At 40.8% G+C, this 20,414-nt stretch overlaps 1 protein-coding gene across 1 annotated transcript in view; it reads right to left on the bottom strand.

Moving 5' to 3' along the window:
- The window catches only part of LOC142088443 (mucin-5B), a 44,936-nt gene that overhangs the window by 16,061 nt on the left and 8,461 nt on the right, over positions 1-20,414 (bottom strand). Inside the window, exons 7-27 of the mRNA XM_075163825.1 lie at positions 20,157-20,282; positions 19,292-19,409; positions 17,882-18,020; positions 17,179-17,280; positions 16,076-16,145; positions 15,690-15,827; positions 14,822-14,986; positions 13,869-13,963; positions 12,241-12,367; positions 8,948-9,200; positions 7,876-7,928; positions 7,384-7,484; positions 6,931-7,082; positions 4,946-5,084; positions 4,090-4,200; positions 3,153-3,332; positions 2,546-2,782; positions 1,498-1,654; positions 1,180-1,308; positions 652-736; positions 405-442 (exon numbers count right to left, since the gene is read on the bottom strand). Coding sequence (XP_075019926.1) covers positions 405-442; positions 652-736; positions 1,180-1,308; positions 1,498-1,654; positions 2,546-2,782; positions 3,153-3,332; positions 4,090-4,200; positions 4,946-5,084; positions 6,931-7,082; positions 7,384-7,484; positions 7,876-7,928; positions 8,948-9,200; positions 12,241-12,367; positions 13,869-13,963; positions 14,822-14,986; positions 15,690-15,827; positions 16,076-16,145; positions 17,179-17,280; positions 17,882-18,020; positions 19,292-19,409; positions 20,157-20,282 — 2,715 coding nt within the window. The remainder of the gene's footprint in view (positions 1-404; positions 443-651; positions 737-1,179; positions 1,309-1,497; positions 1,655-2,545; positions 2,783-3,152; positions 3,333-4,089; positions 4,201-4,945; positions 5,085-6,930; positions 7,083-7,383; positions 7,485-7,875; positions 7,929-8,947; positions 9,201-12,240; positions 12,368-13,868; positions 13,964-14,821; positions 14,987-15,689; positions 15,828-16,075; positions 16,146-17,178; positions 17,281-17,881; positions 18,021-19,291; positions 19,410-20,156; positions 20,283-20,414) is intronic.

The following is a 20,414-nucleotide window of genomic DNA, read 5'->3' as shown; positions in this document are numbered from 1 at the left end:
GTTGTCTAGGCTTATTATGAAATTAGTGGACAAAAAATAGCACCTCTACAAGACGTGCCATGTTCTAAAAGTGCTCATTAAAACAGGTACCATGAATGGCCTGCTTCAGACTACTTTCTGTCTGTCTTCACTGACTACCAAGGAAGTGTAAACATGGAGAAGTGGTATTTACCTGGGTGAGATGAATCCCACATTTCAAGCCTCTCTCCTTCCTCCCTATGATTATCCTTTAGACAGTTCTTCAGGTCAAAGGCTGTGTTTTGCTTATCAAAGTGTATCTGCACCGCTGTGCATTGAACTAACTAGTTGGAATCCTATTACCAATACGCCTGCAGCAACATGTGATGTTGGGTTGTTTCAGTCCTATCATCACTCAATGAATGGTGAGGGTGGTGAAAAGTTACCTTTGGAGTCTTCAGTACATAGTTTCTCTTCAGGATCGCTGAAGATAAAGAGAAAAGGAGAAGACTTGTTTTATTGACTTGAATCAGTATGTGGAATAACAATGTCTGCAACGGTATCTACTTTTACATAAAAGCCTACTCCTGGAGGACTTAATGATAATTGCCACTGCCTATGAACATAAACCAAATATCGCCTAGCTTGTTTTTTCCAGTCCTATTCTACCTCTCTCACCATCAACTGACCTACCATGAAGTGCAGTTAGAGAGGGAGACGCACTCCCTGCTCTCCTCATCAAAATATGGCTTGTCAGGACTACACTCCGGGTAACAGCCTGGAAAGTCAAAGTAAACAAAGCATTCTTAGTCTGCTTTACATAGATCCAGGGAAAAAAACATAAATACCTCTATCGTATGCAGATTTGATCCCAAAATGAATGTGGACCCACTATGAATGTTCTTTATACTACCAATTATTTTTCCACGTCCTCTTTTTCCCTCTCTCCCAAGAATTTTAATTAACTCTGTTTGTCAACAGATAAATATTCTTTGCAAATTTAGACTGAATGACCTTTTATCTCTCCCTAGATTTAAAGGCAACAGGCAAATTATGCTATGAATGGCACCATCACATGGGGAATTAGCCCAGGCGAGGCATGGTCAATGAGTTTCTGGGGCAAATGGGATAGCCTTTCAGCAACCTTGATGCTCAAGACATTTAAAACCAGACAAATAACTTCACCTCCCATAAACTGCAGCAAAGTCAAGCAAGAATTACCTTCCAAACTGTACAACAAGTTCCCACATTTCCCTTGTGGATTCCTGCAGGTCTTTAGACAAGGGGCTCCACAGGGTTTATAGAACCACTCATGTTTGTCAGGTGGATTGTAATAATCACAGAACACAGCTGGAACAGAAGAATAAAAAACCTCCAAGTCTCAGACACCGGACAGGGGTTATTTTCTAGATTTTGTAAGCAAGAGCTTGTTCAGTCACGCATGCACAGCGATGTCAGAATTCTGCTCTTCTTTATCTCGCATGTGCCTGAGCGCAGGGAACGCTGCTTTTCTGTGTGCATTTTCAGTGCGATACTTACGGCAAATGGCAGGCGTTCTCCAGTCAATACAGACACCAGCTCTGCTACAGCTTCTTGAATAAGCAGCAACTGAGGTACAAAAGCACTCACAGTCTCCCACACTGTCACAGCCACAGAAGTCAGAAATACAAGATTCATAATATGGTATTGGGTTCACCTATCAAAATACCAACAGATCTGTTACCACAGAGGTACCTGCTGCACTGTGCTTTAATGAGAGAAAGGGCTCTGAATTTCTACTGTCCACTGGCAGTTTCTTTGGCACAACCAGGCTGAGCCTGCGACAGACTGGGATTGTCATGAAGGAGCTATGATATTTTACAACAGGTATTTTTCTATCTTCACCTGCCTGGTAGAATTGGACTCTAAACCTTCTCTTTCTCATGAGTGTAATACTGGCATTTACGCTCATAATGTCTTTCCAGCGTAATTTCTGCAGGACTGAACTATCTTGCTCTGGGTTAGCCCAACCATATAGTGTGTGCTATTGAGTATAAGGAGAGTATATTGAGTATATTGGGTATAAAGGGAAATCCTATTTCCACTGAATTTCACGTCTCTTGTGTTTTAACCTGTACCAGCATGAACTAACCAAGGAAATTAAGCCAAGTTTGCTTTTAAAATGGCTTATTAAACTGCACTGAAGCTTTGTATAGACATTCTCATTAAGAATTAATAGCCTTCTTTCTGCTTAGATTTGTGTCTAAAATAAACCAAATAATTAATCTCTTTAGGTAATTTGAATAAACTTTCCCAAGGATCCCCCTATACTAACTTATCTCTAGATTTTACAAACTGATACCTCACTTTTTACTTCTGGTGGCCAACTATTATCCTCTTTGTCTTCAGTTGTTCAAAACAAGCGCTGCTGTTTCCTCAATACTGTGCAACAGGATTCAACCGGCATAGCTGTCAAGTGAGGTTTTGAGAGAGGTAGCCCTTGTACTCAAGGATGCTGTGTAATAGCCTTTGACAGTAAAAATTATGTGCTGCATGATAGCAACAAATGCCTAGTGTGAAACTACTGAGGATGAGAGAACAGGATTACCTTACTGTGACAGGCTTCAAAGATGTTGCTCTTAATGATGCTGCAGTGCTTCTGTCCCAGGACAGACCTGAAAGGCTGATCGGCACACAGGTCCGTCATGTTTATATTTGAGCAGGTGCTTGTTATTTTCCAGCTATTTCCAAACTCCTGGATGCTCATCTCCACAGACTGCCCTCTGGTTGTGAAGTCATTTCTTGAGCGGCCATCAAAGTCCCCACAAAGGCCACAGACTTTTCCCTGGGTAATTTGCGTAGGCACAGTAAATGGTTTGGTTATTTTGAGTGCAGCCCACTGTTTGACAGAAATAAACTATAGAACAAGCCAAGGTAAAATAGCTGTAAATCTGTTAGAAAAAGTTGGACTTCAAGTGACAAGATCACTCTGCTAACCCCCCAGTACTGCAAAGTGTCTGGCTTTACTTCTAGCTCCAAATATTCTGGAGCGTTTCATGAAATAAATGAAATAAAACACAAGACATGGCCTGCTTGCTTCTTCTCGTCCACTGAACCGAACACTTTTCCAAGCCCTGCTTTTCAAACTGGGGCTCCAGTTCTGGATGCATAACTTTGAGTTTGAAATCATAACTCTCAGTCCATCCCATACCTACCTGGAAAGATGGTGCCACGTGAACAACAACGGTAGTCTTCTGGTCCCACATGAAGTTCATCCCTTGATTTGTTTCAATCACAATATAACCTCCTCTGAGATCCACTTTGTAATTCTTCTCAGCTCCTGGATCAGTGGCTATCTCCTGAATTCTTCCTTCCAAGAGCCTGATTTCACTGCTCTACAAGGAACAGATACGTTGCATGGAAGGAAATCGAATAGAAAACTGGTATAACAGCACTGGTATTCTGCCTCTTGTCCCTCATCTCTTTTTCTGTAGTCTTTACACTACATCTTGGTCTATCGCCAGACATGTGAGCCACAGACAGGACCCACTGAGTTCAATGGGAAACATCTGCTCTTGCATGACAAGCTTTACCTCATGGCCACAGAAATTGTCCTCATTCTAGATGAAATCTGTTCTGCTGGCACAGCAGCTCCCGAGTGCACGGGCAATTGGGCATGCTAGAACACCCCTTGTCACGCTGCTTTGTTTCACCATCCCCTCACCCCCCCATGGGAGAAATCTCATTTGTGTACACTTTGGGGAAATGCTAAGCCTGAGCTGGAGGGAAGAAACTCTTCCCTCTGTAGTTACATCTGCCCTGTGCTCAAACCATGGTACAGAAACATGCTCCTCTAAAAACTTTACCATTACTCCTCTACCACTAACGTCACAGATGCAAATACATGCACACACATGCACATACATAGAGTGCTGTTGACTCCCTGCACCTATCCCCTCACCTGCAGAAGTGTCCAGCCCTGTTAACACCAAATACCTAAACCTTTCCCAGCTTGCCTGCCTCTGCTTTCTGGCTGTTTGACTCCCATAGGTACACTCTAACAGCAACTGAGTTGAAATATAAGGGGATACTACACTAACTGCTACAAAATCAAGACTACAGCTCCTCAGTTATAACCAATTCTAGACAAACCTCAAAAATCAGTGTGATCTTTAGGGAGCAGATGGAGAGTGACTTCCCACAAGCGTTGTTCTGAATTACAATTCGGAAGGTGCCAGCATCCATGTTATTGGGGCAAAAATCCTTAAAAAAATAGATAATGTTGTATTAGATCTTTTCAGGCAACTAGACCAGTCTTAAACATTTTCAGGGGCTCGAAATGAATGACACTCCAATCTGACTTCTACTATTTTGTTACTTCTTTATTCACCCAAACTCTGGGCATTTTAGAAGAATCTGGTGGCGGCTGACCTGGTGGCAGGTTCATACTTGACCAGGAATTTCAAAAAGAAAAGCTAAGGACAAAACTGAGTTTTTCATAGCACCAGTCCTGCATAGCCAAAAAGGTAAAAATATTTTTTCTTAAAATTAGCAAAACCAACTGTAATTTGGGGATGACAAAATGTCTCACTGAGTACTGTCTTGTTACGTGCAATTATTATACAGGAGGCTCACACGTTAACCTCTACATGCTTCTGTCACAACAAAAATACTGTCAGTCCTGGATGGCTGAGAGAAACACTTAACTTTCAACACCACACCCAATTCCTCTCCCTTGCAGATGCTGGAATTACATCAGGAAAGGGCTGTTCAGCCCCCTAATCGTTTAGGATCACACAGTGCCCTCTTGTGTCACTCCTGAGGGTTAATTGCTTTGTTTTTATGTGGAAAATCCCATTGTATCTGCTCTAGGTTGAAAAGGAGGGGAGCAGGCTCTGCTCATCGGCGTTGCCTATTTTGCATGGGATAGCCCTTTAATTACTCAGACTGAACCCTACAGAGTAAGTTGTGAAAAGCATACGGACAGAAAAGTGAAAAAAATTGGTACCTGAGCTAGGATATAGTCACAGTCTCCCAGGAAATCAAACTTCTCCCCATCAAAGCTCATGTAATGCCCGTTTCCATACACCGTGCAGGTTCCCTTGCAGGGATTGTCTGTGCAGTTCCACTGCCTTTTGTTACAGGTGCTGGGCGGTGAAATGCAAAGAATCACAATCTTCATACGAAACGTGGTTTTTCCTTAACCCCAAACAGGAGCAGAGTAATTGGAAGGTTTGTCTGTTGCAGTACTTCAGAGAAAGCAATCATCTGTCACTCTTCCAGGCTTACCCTCTCAACTGTTCTGAGACCATGCCATGAGATGGCTTACTAATCAGAAAGTTCATGTTCACTATCAAGACACATTTGAACTTTGCCTATTTTTATTCTATTTTTTCCTTCAAATATCTTTTAAATCATTAAGTCCTGGCAGCAGACAGTGGGGATTTGGGAGGTAAATTCAAGGTGAAGAACTAAATATTTCAACTATTTCTGAATATTAATCTGTGAGGTGCCATGTGGTCAGTTCTGTTCCTGACTACAGTGGTGTGATCCATTACCCCTCTCTTCCCTTGTGTATTGGGTCTGGCTGAGATGGAGTTAATGTTCCCCATAGCAGCCCTCCTAGTGCTGTGTTGTGTACTGGTAGCTAGAAAGGTGTGATACCACACCAGCGTTTTGGGTACTGCTGAGCAGTGCTGCACAGCATCCAGGCTGTCTCTCCAACATTCCCCCCTCACCAGTAGGCTGGGAGTGGGCAAGATCTTGGGAGGGGACATAGGCAGGACAACTGACCCCAACTGACCAAAGGGATATTCCATACCATATGACGTCTACTCAGCAATAAAAGCTAAGAGAAAGGAGGAAGAGGGGGGTATTCGTTATTATAACGTTTGTCTTCCCGAGCAACTGCTACGTGTACTGAAGCTCTACTTCCCGGGAAGTGGCTGGACATTGCCTGCTGATGGGAAGTAGAGAATAAATCTTTTGTTTGCCTTTGCTTCCGCACACGGCCTTTGCTTTTGCTTTATTAAACTGCCTTTATCTTGACCCACGAGTTTTTTCCATCTTGTTTCCCCCCACCCCGTCCTACTGAGGACGGGAGTGATAGAGTGGCTTGGTGGGCACCTGGCATCCAGCCAAGGTCAACCCACCACACCTTGACAAACTTTACCTCCGATTCAGGGGGACCAAGACAGAAAATTTTGGTTTTTATACCCTTGACACAGAGACTGCAATTTTTTTCTCATGTGTGTCCTGTTCTCATAAGAAAACAAAGCCCTCACTGCAATAAAACCTCTTAATGGCCCCTGTGATATCAACAACTCCTTATCAGGGTTGGGCTTCACATGTTAAACTTGGTTGCTTGCACCAGTGGTGATCAGACCAAAGTGTTTCTGACCCTTATTTTCCATGCATCCTCTTGGCAGGACTATACAGTCTCATCCTCACTAAATAATGGATCATAATGATCAGTAATAACATGATCAGTAATAACAGTGAAGTCTATGGCAGAGTTAAACGAGCAATTGGAGCAACTAGAGCATTCATTTATCTTATTTGAGAACTACGCACCCGGAAGCACTGCGAGTCACTGGAAGATCATTGTGATTCCTCCCTCCTCTAAATTCAATCCTTTTCTGGGGTTCAGCTGCACCCAACAGACACAGACTCAATTCTCCCTTGTAGAATGACCAGCCAAAGACCAACCTGGATGACGGTGGCACTTTTAAAGCTGGTGTGGAAGCAGTTTGCAGAAAAGGATGGAAATCATTTGACAGAAGATCTTGGTACTTGTTCTACCCAAGTGCAGGCTTGTGCGGCATGTTGCAGAGAGGAAATGTTTCCCCTTTAATTTTTACTAGAAGCCTGACGGCTCTAATGATGAAGAGGAATGCTTCATCAAATGCATGCAAATCCTGCCCCATGGGCGCACTATGCACTGACAATTTTAACAGCCTTTGTTATAAAACAAGGCTCCCTGGAATAACATACCATGTGTTGCAGTCCACTTTGATGGTTTCCCCAGGTTTATAAAAGTGTCCTCCATGGACACATGGGCACTGATCTTTGGGAATACATCGTCCACTGCCATCCAATACTAGCCCATCGGGACACATGCAGCCAGAAACACATTCTGTGACATACTGCGTGTATAAAGATACAACACAAGGCAACTCGTTAATGCACAGAAAGTACAGGGAACCAGTAGAGGTGCTAGCTCTGGATGCCAAACTTTTGGATTTTTTTTTAAAATCCTGTAACTGTAAGTTAGTGACAATCAAACTACAAGTACCACAGCTACGTGGGTAGCTATAGCTGCTGTGTTATCAGTAAAGTAGTCGGTCTGTGAACAGCGTAACATGTTACCGTCAGCATTTTGTTAACGACAATCATACATGCACAATCATGTTGTCCCATGCTCCCGCTAGGAGATGAAGTCCTTACACAGTGCATGTCCTGCGTCTTACAACTTTTCTGACACTCTGATCCAATCGCACCGGGACCCGCAGAGCTGCAGTTGAAGTAATACATAGGAGCTGGGCAATCTATAGGAGGAAGAAAACATTTTAGAAAGGTAATTTGTGAAAGCAATAAGGATGCCAAGGATGCCATCAGCAATTGTAAAACAGAGCGGAGCATTTCAGAGGGCAGCATGTGTCTCTCATTTACAGTTTCTATTAGCTTTTGCTTCTGCCCACCAACAGTGCGGAGAGAAGGAGGCAGATAACGTCTAAGCTTTGGGAAATACCTTCATCTTTTAAAGAGTTCAGCAAGTCTGGTGACATTTCTACAAAGACATTACCAATAACCAGCACATTTCAGGGAGAAGGCAAAAATGTGCAGAATACTAAAATGTTACAGAAAGTGAGAGATAACACAGAAAAATGTCATAAATATTAGCTGACACCATAATGCCATTATTTAACAAAATCTCACCTTTTACCAGGACAGTTTCTCCAATGCAGTCTAATCTTCCTTGAACGCATTTGCTAAAGAGATTCCATAAAATGAAACACATCAGCTCTTCGCACATTTCTCTCTCACTAGAGAGAAAGGCACTGCAAAGCTTCACTAGTCACACAAATAACAAATTCCTATCAAAATGAATATTTGGTACAGCTATCAGGTTCACAGATATGAATTACCATCCCCAGAAGGAAGATTAAGACACCCAGCTCTTAAATACTCGTCCTTCATCTGCCACTGGTTTACTGTGTGTTTTCCCTAAATCAAGTTTTTCCTAAGCATCTAATTTTCACTCTGTGAGATGAGACTAATGCTTTCTTAAATAAGAGACCTCTTAAATTACTAAATGCATCTGTGTTTACAGAATAGTCTAGAATCCTCAGAAAAAAATATGGGAGTTGGAAGAAAGAGAGAGAGAATGTGTAGATGTCTAAAGATACAAACAAATTTTTTGCATAAAACAGCCTTCCCTTGGTATTTGTTTGCATTGCTGCCCTGAACTGATTGAAAATGAGAAAACGACAGTTTTTCACTGAAGATGCAAATTAATTATGTTATTTTTAGTATTTTCCCCAAATTTTCTCTCTCTTTTTAAAAAACTCAGTTTAAAAACTGAGATTTTGTTTTTTTTTTCCTGGACCTTTTTTATTTTTTAGTCTGCAGGATGGTGTGTTGGAGGGTGTTTTTTACTCTGCTTTTTCATTTCAAAGCCAGAAACTCCCATAAGCCCTCTGTCTTCTAGAAAACTTGCTCGCACTATATATGGATATTTTTTACACAAGAATGAACTTTGCATAGAGACAGATTGCAAACATTACTCTACTTAACATATTTTCAGGTCCTTGTTCGCTAGGAGGAATATAGGATCTTAACCTTTGCTGTGGCTGCACTTCCTGCCAGGGGAATATTTGCTTTGGTACAATCTAGGAGAAATTTGTCATTATTCCTTACAGTAAAATGACACCGTTCAGGGATTAGAGCAGGGACTTCCCCAGTAAGCCCTGATGTCCCCCAGCTTTGCAGCCTATGCAGAGCAGCTTACCACATCAGTTTGTCCTCTTGGAAGGAGTTGCCAGGCTGAACAATCTTGCCTTTGTAGTAGCAGGGACAGTCATCTGGAGTTACACATTCTTCCTCGTCATTGAGGTAGGTCCCTTCAGGGCAACCACAGCCCTCCATAGGAGCGATCTGAACTTTACACAGCGGATCAGGTTCATCCAGCGAGCGGCAAGACTGGTTACAGTACTTCACGCTATAGTTATAAACCATAGTCTCAGGACACTCCTCAGAGGGATCTTTGCAAGAGAAATAAAATGGATGTATGGCCTTCTCTGTCCAATCATCGCTCATGCTGTTAATGCAGCTTTCTGCACGTTGGTAGCCATAAATGTGCTTTTCTCAAACTAGAAGACCTTGTCTCCCAGTGGTCTGGGGCAAGTCTGCTCACATAACCTAAACTACGTGACACTGAATACTGAAATGCTCAGCAGCGTGTATCTTGACTGAATAGGGAAATCAGTATAATTTTGTAATTTGTACAATTTACATTTCTATCTTACGCTAAGAACTGAAACCAATAACTTCTGACTTGTCCTCGTAGTTAAAAATTAATTTTCTGTCCTTTACTAATGATTTCTTTGGCTGGGAATAATTTAAGAAATGAGCATATTTTGTAAGGTGTAAATTTTGACGTTAAATGGGCAGTGCCAAGGAACTCTGCTAATCATTTGATGCTAGCAAAGAAAGTGTGTTTGAATTCTCATAGATGTCTTGAGGAAAACTCTTGTTGTCATCCTCTGGGGAAATGAGAAACAACAGTTTCTAAGACCTCTGGGTGAACCAAACCATTAAATAGCAAAATCTAAAGAGCTTAACTGACCCTGTAAGACAGTGAAAAGCTGGTTAATTTTCACAGGTTACCAAGAAACAACAGCTTCAAAATTCTGCCATAAAATCTGCAGTAGTGATCCATAGGGATGACATCAAATTTTGTCAGGAAATATCACCCGCATTAAGGCTGTGGTTTTCAAGAAAGCCTGGCATCCCGATTCCTCTGAAATTTAACGAGAACTGGGGATCTAGTCATCTTGGACCTTATTCTAACTCACATCCACAGATTTAACCCCACAGCCATTTTTCAGATACAGACAGATGTACAGGAAGGTACAGCGGAGTTGTTCATGGGCAATTGGGCTAATTCAACTTTGCAGCAGTGTTATCACCATATCAGCAATAGGTTCCGTGCTTAAACAAAGCTCTGTATGGTTTTCCAGTCCATAACTATAGTACACTTTCTTAGATTAGTTAGCATGCTAGGTTTGTGTACACATTCAAAACCACTACCTCCATCAACAAAAACCAGTTGGTTTCCTGGTCTCAGCTGGAGCAGACATGATATCCCCTGTATAAATTGGGCAGGCCATATTCTCCTACTTTATAGGCATGCTATGAAGATGCAGCAACTGGTATTTATAAATCAAAATAGGCCAAATAAGAAAGATATTAATAAAGATGTTGATTAATGCAATAAAATAATGTGTTTACTTTCTCCCTTTAATTTTTCATAGAGGAAAAAGATCAATTTTGGTAAAGTGAGATCTGGTAAGAAAAAGGTTATTTGATTATAGTGCTCAAGATCACAGATTTGTAATCTTAGATTACATACATCACAGCTGGAGGCGTGAGTGCAGAGAACATAAGCATACCAAAGATAGCTTCAAGCTAGCTTGCACAAGAAAAACAGTGCCATGACTTAGCAGAGGCTACTGACCCCAGTGGTCTTCTGGGTAACCAGTAACTCAAGTAATGGTTCATGCTTCCATTAAAGATTGTGTCACATACACGCACTGCCAACAGTTAGCTAGTAGCGTTTACTTACTTCATACACTCTACTGACTGCAATGTAGACATCCCCTTGGGGTATAACCTGCTGTGGATGCTGCCTGCAGCCCGGCACAGCTGGACACAGCTGCAGGACCTGGAAGCTTCTTTCCAACCCCCGCAATGGGACAGACCACTGAGAGTGACTGTTATGGTCCATTTATTCTTTCACTCATGAATAGCGCAACCTTCAATCTTATCACAGGCATGTTCCCGAAAGATTATTTCTTTGGAAATAAGGTCGAAAATGATTGTGCTGATTAAACCATTAGCATTTTTTTCCCAAGGTTACTGCACTGTTTGAATCAATATTACCTACTGTGCCATGAGTCCACAGATTTCATTCTAACACATGCTGCAAACCAGTCTCGCTTTGGCATAAAAAATGTCAGTAATTCTATTTGATAACAAAGCTTTCAATAAACAGGGACTGTGTCTAGTACATAAATCTGCATGATTCAAGGATAATTTGCTGTGGACTACACTGTGTTCCCTTTGAATTATTTCAGCACAGGTTTGTTAAATTGTTCTTACTGCAATCTTAAATGCCTTCGACAAAGCACCATACCGGTTACATTGTTTGTCTCTATTAAATATCCCAGCTACCCTCTAAGTCAGGCAATTAAATAGATCATAGCTGCATCAAAGCTGCATAATGTTATGTTTCCTATTCAGATGTGTTATTAGTCAAGAAACCCATACAACTATTTTCATGTTGATATAGGCAAATCTCACTTGAACTATCTAATCGTCAATGGAACAATGGAAATGTCAAAGTAAAATTTGGAAGCTGGGACTTGTGAGTTTTATTCTCAGCTCTGATACCATCTCGTAATAAATTCTCACAGTGCCAAAGAAAAATATGTACATATGTGGACTCCGAACCCAGGATTTAGTAACAATGTGTATGTTCAAGAAACTTTTATTCATTTGTTAGATAGACCTGAGCTGAACATGCCTTTAAACACTTTCACATTCTCAGATATCACCAATATATATCTATTAAAAAACATTACTGTTTTACTGTAACATGGAAAAATGCAGTTAATGAGAATGATATCATTTGTATGGGCAATGTCTGAGAGAGGGCTGAGATGAACTGCAAAAAAGGTATCAGAATTAAAATACATGGGGAGGCCCACGTGTTCAAAACTAACCTAACTGCAACTCCTTGTTGTGATTTGATTAATACACCTTATACTCCTTTGCTTCTCCGAGTACTGAATTCACCTAATATTTTACACAAGGAACAGGCATCACAAGAGCGTGAAGTGGCCAGGAACTGATTTTGGCAGGCAAAAGTTTTTTGTAGAATATATGCTTATTCTATTTTTCAAAGACCCACTAACTTGATGACTAAGCACACAAGATACTGACTGCCACAGACCGGGCTTTCCTGAAGCAGTTCCCCCATATCCCTACCCATACCCCTACGTATTTTTTTAGGATGCGTACCACAGATGCCTTGCCTCCAGCCCTTCAGGGACACGCCTGCTGCAGCACAGTCTCTGGAGTAGGTAGAGAGCACGCTACACAGAGCAACTTCACTCTTCTCAGCATTACAGGTGTCATACATACATTTCTAGGAGACAGAAAAGAACATGGCTATTATTATGCCCAGCTCACAGAAGAAACAGGGAAACATACAGCAATTCAAAAAGTAGTCAACCAATATATTTTTGAAAAAGTATTATTACCAATGAAACTTAATTTGTAATAACTCTAAGAGAAAATGTATGTTAATGAAATGCAAACCTGAGAAATAGGAAATCAATTACAGTCATGTAACTGCAATGACGTTATGTCTAACACTCATGAATAGATGAATAATAAGAATTATAAGGACACCTATAGTTCATTAAAGCACTAAGAAATGTCTATACCAGCCTCCCATGAGGATGTACAATCTAGGACATGTCAAAATACGTCATAAGAAAATATACAGAACGGAAAATATTGCACAGTGATGGCTGGCACTTGTGTACCTATCATCTAGTGTGTAGATAAGATACACCCAACTAAATGACAGGTGCATAACAGAAGGTAGTTTAATAAGGAATAATATGTAATGACATCTAAAGAACTAGTTAGGGAAGTATAAAGGGGATTTAAAGCTCAAGTTCTTTTAACTGGGTGCCTTCAGACACAGCCAGTCACTGAAGAGCAGTAGAGTCAGACTGCATAGATGGTGACTTATCCTGGCATTACTGATATCGTGGAAAATGTTTCCATGACTCATGGTTTAAAATCTGATGAGATCAGCAGGAGTAACAGACATATCCATAAGAAACTGGTTATTACTTTACCTTAATTGAAAAGTACAAATTCCTATTTTACTTATAGTTAACATAAATTCTCAAGCAGACATATTTTCTGAGGGAGACTTGGGAGTATAAGTCATATTTTTAAAGGTACCTGAAGACATATTAGATTTTAGGCAAAATTTCAGGTTCAGGTATTTTCTCAGTAAATTATATCACACACACACCCTACATGAATTTTCTGCGTTTTTGCAGAAACTTCTCTACTATTCACATAAATGCAACAACTCTAACACAGCCAACTTCCTCAACAGCATTATAGAGCTGTACACCAAGAGTACTCATGGGCAGCTTCTTGCATTCTAAATACTAGGAGACTAACATGGTTCCACAGTAATAAATGGGATATAAATGATGCAAATACAGTATATATTTTCCCCCTAGATGTGGATTTTAAACCAAGTCAGAGGGAATCTATGAGGCTGAAAAAACACCCAGTTCAATTCCACACAGAAACACTGATTTGGCTTTTCAATGAGTGAACAGTTTTCAAGAACAGTAAACCCATTTTTTCCTATTTTGCTCCTGGATCGTGCAACAGAACTGTCAGTGTTGGCAGTCACTTCATATTTTCAGGGCTGCAGCCAAAAAGCCCCATCGTATCTTGCATAAACTCTCATTTTGTTATTTTTCTTATCAGCATCAGTGACTTCTTTGCAAACAGGCATTACTTAACCTGTTTCACTCCCCTAGGCCAGACTACATTCATGGTAGATCAGTCTCTGGACTAGATTGAAGCACCCATTTAGACCAGTGCCTTACCTTGATGTACACAGAAGGGTCTACAGCAGAATGGCAGGCAGCAAACACACTGCTTGTATTAGACAGAAGAGCACACCAATGCTGGGCAAATTTTTCTGAAGTGGGAAAAAATATCGTTGTCCATAGTCACTTAAACCACATTACTATCTGAATCAATATTCTTATCAGGTATCACACAGAACTAGAATGTCCTGAAGTGTTCAGATAATGCTGGAAGGAAATACGGAGCAATTACATACTGAGGTGATAAGCGTAGCTAGATGGGTGACCAGCCACCTCCCTAAAAGAAAGGTTTCACCTTCCAAGTACTAACATTATTACTGTGGCTGGATTTGCAGAATATCTGCAAAAACTTCCCATTTTCACCGTTTTCCATCAAACTTTCCTAAATCTTTACAGTCAAGCAATTCTTTACATTCAAGCAATAACATCAAGTATGTAGTAATCAGTGAGCTGTGTGGCTATGAGCTGCAGCTTTAATTACATGTGGCAATGCCTAGGAGAGTACAGTCTGAACCCTATATATATCCAAACCCAGCCAAAGTGAGAAACCAGACAGGGCATCCAGTACAGTACAACGCTTGCTGAAGTCAGTGCTGTTGATAACTTATTCTTTTTGACTTCAGCACAGCTATAACAACCCAGGTTGGTTGAAGACCTTGCCCAAATATTGACAACTGAGAATGCTCTGCCTTCAGCCTAAGTTGTTCTCATTGATGCTGTGTGTGCTTTTCAAGTCATCAGTGAAGAAGTTGTTGGCTCTTTCTCAAGCAGTGCAGTCTTTTTGTTTTAAAAGCAAAGCTTTTAAGACCTGCAAAACCCAATGTGTACTCTCTAGTAATAGCCTCAAAGGCACTGGCTTTTGATGTTTATGAGATTTCTAAAGCTTTTTTGGTTATCCGTTGTGTGAAAATTATTTAGCACTGGTAATCCAGGGATGAAAAGCCTGCTACCTTTATCCACACTGTTTGAACAAGGATCTTCAAAGCTGTCGTCAACATCAAAACAGCTGGCTCTAGTTTTCCATGAGTTACCAAAAGCAGAAGCTGAATCTTCCACAGCTCCAGTGACTGTTCTGAAGTCGTCAGTCTGGATGTTATTGAAGTTGCCACAAAGACCTTGTGTGGGTGGCAGGGAAAAAAAAAAAAATAGCAAAAAGAAGAAATCACTACATGAGTGGAAAAAGGAATGGCTTCTAGATGAACACTCTTAGCTCTGTAATGGACCTCACCTGAGAGAAGCCCATTTTCCTTCAGAGACTTCCCCATGTTCCCACAAATCAGACAGGACCGTGTCTTTAGAGTGTAATTATTATTTTTCTGCATTACAGTAGCATTTAGTGATAGCACAGAGATTGGAAGCTGCTTAAATGTGCTTCAGTAAACACTGGCAGACAGACAAGTGCCTTCCCCAAAGGCTTATAAGCAAAAGAAATCGCAAAAGCAAAACAAAATGGGTCGGAGAGACAGGATGTAATCCCATTACCCAGATAGGAAACAGAAACACAAAAAGCTTAAATGATGTAAATAGGAGATTGGTGGCAAAACCAAGAACACAGTCTGCATCTCGCAAGTCTCTGATGAAGGCCTGCTTTTACAGTCTAAAAGACCTGCCCATACTAAACATCACAGAGGTTATCTAATTTTCTTCAGCAAATTGAAGGGTTTAGCCAACGCTTCGTTTCAGGAAGGCTATAGATTTAACCCAGGGTTCTAACACATCAAAGTCAATATAAAATCAAATAATTTGTTCACTTAAAGTGATAGACCAGCAGCTATAACTCAGTTTAAGAGCAAACTGAAAGAGCATGATGTGTCCTACCAGATGTGCGATTCTGATAAGAATGATCGACTGTTATGGAGAGCTGCATTACAGGTTTCATTTGCACTCGAATCCGTACTCCAGTTGAGCTCAAGATTTTGATGAAAAATGTAGAGGGTCTGAAGATGGTAATGCCATCTAAAGAGGAAAAAAAGAAAAAAAAAGATGCACCTGCAAATCTTTATGAAACTGAGTAAACAGGAACTTCCGTTTACCAGTGCATCCAGTGTAACGCAGGAATTCCCAGGGAGTCCCAGACCTAGTGTCCACCTAAGTCAAATGACCTAAGAGTGAGCAGGATCACATTCTTTTCAGAGAAAGGAGCAGGAATCCCTCTCTAAATAGATGTAGGCTGGTCTGGGGAAGATGTGAAGAAGGACATTTACCTTTGCTTACTGGCAGCTTCACAATGAAATTGTTCATGTAGATACTTCCACAGGAACATATTTTTATAGTCTGCAGGGAAAAAAAAAAAAGAAAAAAGGCACAGTAGTGAATGCATACGACATGAGACAGACAACAGCAACCTGAGAAGCTTCATTAAGCATTAAGAAATAGTGTCTTCAAAACATGATCACTCTGGGGTCAATGTAACTCAGTGTCCGGATGCCATACAGTAACATAGAGCAAATCTCCAGGCCATAACAAAAAATGAAGAACCCTCTCCATAAGCAACAGCTTTGGTTGAGTGCTCTCACATACCTAAGGGGTTAGTTATCTTTTTGAGAACCGTATGTGAGATGTTACATGTAGCTTTGGATCCATCTCATTGGAAATGTAACATACCCAAAATGAGAACTATCTGACTCAAACTCCTTCAGTAGTCAATGGAGGGAGACAGGCCCCTCCAGGAGAATACCTCATACCTTAGGTGGGCTGACTTGTCCTTTGGAGATCCCTATCGTCCTTTATTGACTATAGAAGGAGGTTAGGATGTTGGATCTCCTAACAAGGTTAGGACTGCACCAGTTAAATACTAGGTGGACAGAATGAATCGGTATAACTTTAGGGGTGCATAAATACCAGCCCTAACTTGGCTTCCACTGAATTCAGTTTGAATCATGGCATAATCTTCAGTAGGAAAAGCCTCTGGCCTTCATTTGGAAAATTATTCTTCTTCACCCATTGCATTAGGAAAAACCTCAGGACTCAGAACTGTTGTAAAAAGAAGGGGATCTTTTCTTGTAGAAATCTCAATCTTTCAAAAACAAATAAGTGAAAAAGTTTGAAGTCATGAAAAGGAGAGGGAAAGCCTACAAGGATAATTTTTAGCCGTCTACCTCTAAGGAAAATGGAAAAGACAGAATCCAAAAGAACTGGAAAGGAAATAACTCTCTTAGAACAAAACCAACAAACACATGCACCGCATCATCTGCTGGTCTCAGGACTGCAACAGACCAAAATGAGTCCACAGTGTTAGACAAATCTCATCTTTGAACCTAAATAAAAGTGACATGTTATGTGTCACTAATTAAAGCAAGTTACTTACGGTTCTTCCTAGTGTGACTAATACATTCTTTAAGCAAGTCATTGTCTTTGATGTCCCACACTGGATGATCTCTCCAATCACCACAAATGTGTCATCAGTATTCTGAAAAGATGTGAGAAAAGGGATGTGCAGACATTGTTAGCATGTTACAGGAAGGGAGCTAGAAGAGAAAAAAGGTGTCTCTGAAAGGCTAAAATGGAATAATGAAAGAACTGGGGCATTTAATCTCTAATTGCAAACTGCTTTATTTCATTGCCAAAATCAATAATGTTCACTGCCTTTCCTCTGCACTCTGTTTCCTTGCTATCAACCTGTGTGGATCGTGTATTTGCAGACAGTCACGTGGAATTCAATCTTTTTGCAGGAATTTCTGCTCATCCACTTCCTTTTGACAGTCATACATGAAAAAAGCTTCAGGAGAAATGCTTAAATCTAGACTAATACATCCAATAAGAAAATTAATTCATTAAAAAAAAAGATGTAAAACTATGTTGAAGCTGCAAAACTTTGATGCTAAACATCAAGCAATTGACTTGCAATCCATTGCAAATGGAAAATTTATGGGGTTTAAGACTGAGCATGTGTTGAAGTGCTTTACTGAATTGGTGCCATTTAATTAAATTAAGTCATATAAAACTCCAGCACAGCTGAATGCCTCATGCTACTCAAGAGATTTAGGAGTGAAATGGGAGATTGTTCATACCTTAGCTAAGACATAATGGCAGTTGCCATGAAAATTGAATCTCTTATTATCGAACGTTGTTATATGGAATCCTCCATCTATATTGCAACTTCCAGAACAGGGCAGAGAGATGCAGCTCCAGTGGCCTCCTTTGCAAGTACTGTATGAAACCCAAAAAGGAGCAGTTAGAATGAACATAGCTTTAAAGGAGCAAAGGTGAGATAACGTCTGTATCTGAATCTGCACAGATGACACCCTCTTTGTGTATTTAACGTGTTATTCAGCTGCTTATTAAGTCCCTGTGGGAGGAAGGCTTTATATTGGGCCCTTAAAGTGTGAAGGTTGAATGCCTCTCAGTGAGAGAGTTAACTGCACTGGGCTTCGAACTAGCTCCTTCAAGAGAGATGCTGAGTTGGTCAAGCACGAAATGCTTTTCAGGGCCTAAATTCTTTACTTGACTTTTTAGAGAAAGAAAGAACCTCTCTGAGAGATCTTGCAATATTTTATGCTACTGATGCAACTGTTCAGCAAGTTGCTGATGCAACATTTCAGCAACTAATTGTGGAGGACTTGAGATAATGAGCAGTTACAATTCTTAGAGCTGTGCACACAAGAGAAGGACGGCCTGGCCACATTAGCTGAGGCTTTGTGAGGAGTAAGTGAGGATGTGGCTAGATGGGAACCACCCAGAGCCCATCAAGTTCAGTTCCTCAAAATTGCAGGTTTTGAGGAGTATTTCCTTAAAATGCAGGAAATATTCGATCCAAAGGAGTTTGCAGAACATCTGGCCTACCCCACCATGGACCGCAGCATATTTCATTCCTCCCTATAGTAAAGGTTAGGCCTATGGTCAAGAAACGATGCTGTGTCACAGGAGCTCAAATAACACATACGACTGTTCATTCCCTAGATGGATATCAGAGTAAGAAATAAAACTGTTTTGAGAATAATATACCCGAAGTCTTATCACCTTTCACTAGTGCAGAGTGGAGATGGGTTCAAGTTTCAGGGTTTTTTTCTAAATCAAATCATTCTCAAGGATCAGGACTTTTGAGATTCAGGCCTTGAAACAGCTTTTTGTAGATCTAGAGGTGGTTGGAAATGTAACTCATGAACATGGTATGACGCCTTGCCTCACTTCAGTGGCCAATGCCTCTGAACTAACCAGCGAACAGTTTCCTTTTTCTGCATTCTGAAATCTTGAGCTCAGTTTTTGCTGGCAGTTCGAAGTGAGGGTGGTAACTATGTGAGGTTGAAGACTACCTCAAAGTTTTCCTGTACTGTTGAAATTCAGACCCAGGTTTTGCATTATTATTTAAGACAAATTTTAGGAATAGGGGAAAAAAAAGGAGAAAAGAACAGAATACAACTGATCAATGCTCTGAAATAAATGCCTCTGCCTTGTTAGTGCAATCAAGTTCACAACAGTACCAGTTTTGGCAGGGAGTGGAGTAAGTCCCTCCAGATGAGTAGACTTTGCCTTGAAACATACAGGGGCAGCTGTCTCTGGGGATGCATTTTTTGCCACCGAGGTCATCAAGGATAGTTCCTGTTCAGACACATTGTTTAGTTAATATTCCTTTGGTGAGTCTGGGAAACACCAAGGAAGATTAGGGTAAGGAAAAAACTCTGGAGTATTCAGCATTTCTGTAAACGAATGGGATATGTTTTAAGGAAAACACCACACCAGGCCCTTTCGGGTGTTAATGGATGGGAAACATTTCTTACTAGAGCTCAAATGAGAGCAATGCAAAACCCAAAGGATATCTCTGCGTGTTACTGGAATTTCTCACTGTGAGCAGGATTGTCAAGTGCCAGATTGCAAGGATGTGAGCCCGTTTCCGTCCTTTTCTAATAGTGAATCTAACAGAAATCAGACCCTCACCTTAGCCTCTACTTCGTGTGCAAACTTAGACATGCACATACATGGCAATGCATTTATATTACATGTGACTTAAGATACAGCAAGATCCAGCCAGGAGGCACCTCACCAGACATCTTCACCTGCATTCTTACTGTCTAGAGAACACCTCTCCTCTTTCCACATCTGTACCATTTTCTTCTGCCTAGTCCTTAGAAGTCTTTCCCTCCCCTCCTCCAAGTGTCAGGATCTTGAATCTTTAGAGATCTGGTTCTTCCAAGAAGAAATTTGTTAAATTATGCTAGAAGAAACAGTTTATTCATTGGTTTTAGTGTAAACTGCTAAAGAAAAAAAATTGCCACTAACTGAAAGGGAACAACCTCCCTCTTTGTCCCTTGATATGTGTGACCCATTGGAAGAGGTGAACTGCCTTACCAGGAGGACAGAAACAGCCATCTGTACATGGGGCTTTACAAATCTTGCTTCTTTCTGGGTCGGCGCATGTGTCAGCACAGGCGTTTCCACATTCCATGTACTCCATGTTCTTTGGGCATTCCTGATCTGCAAGACCAGATGAAAATGGGGTACGTTAATGATGCATTTATAAGAGTTCTCAAATCATTGTATCACTACCCAATTCCTTCTTCCTCCCTCCCCCCCATATCTCATTTGCAAAACTTTCTGTCCAGATGT

This window comes from Calonectris borealis, chromosome 14, assembly GCF_964195595.1.
Source record: "Calonectris borealis chromosome 14, bCalBor7.hap1.2, whole genome shotgun sequence".
Lineage (NCBI taxonomy): Eukaryota > Metazoa > Chordata > Aves > Procellariiformes > Procellariidae > Calonectris > Calonectris borealis.
Note: the sequence above shows the minus strand (reverse complement) of the source record. Positions and strands in the feature narration are given on the sequence as shown.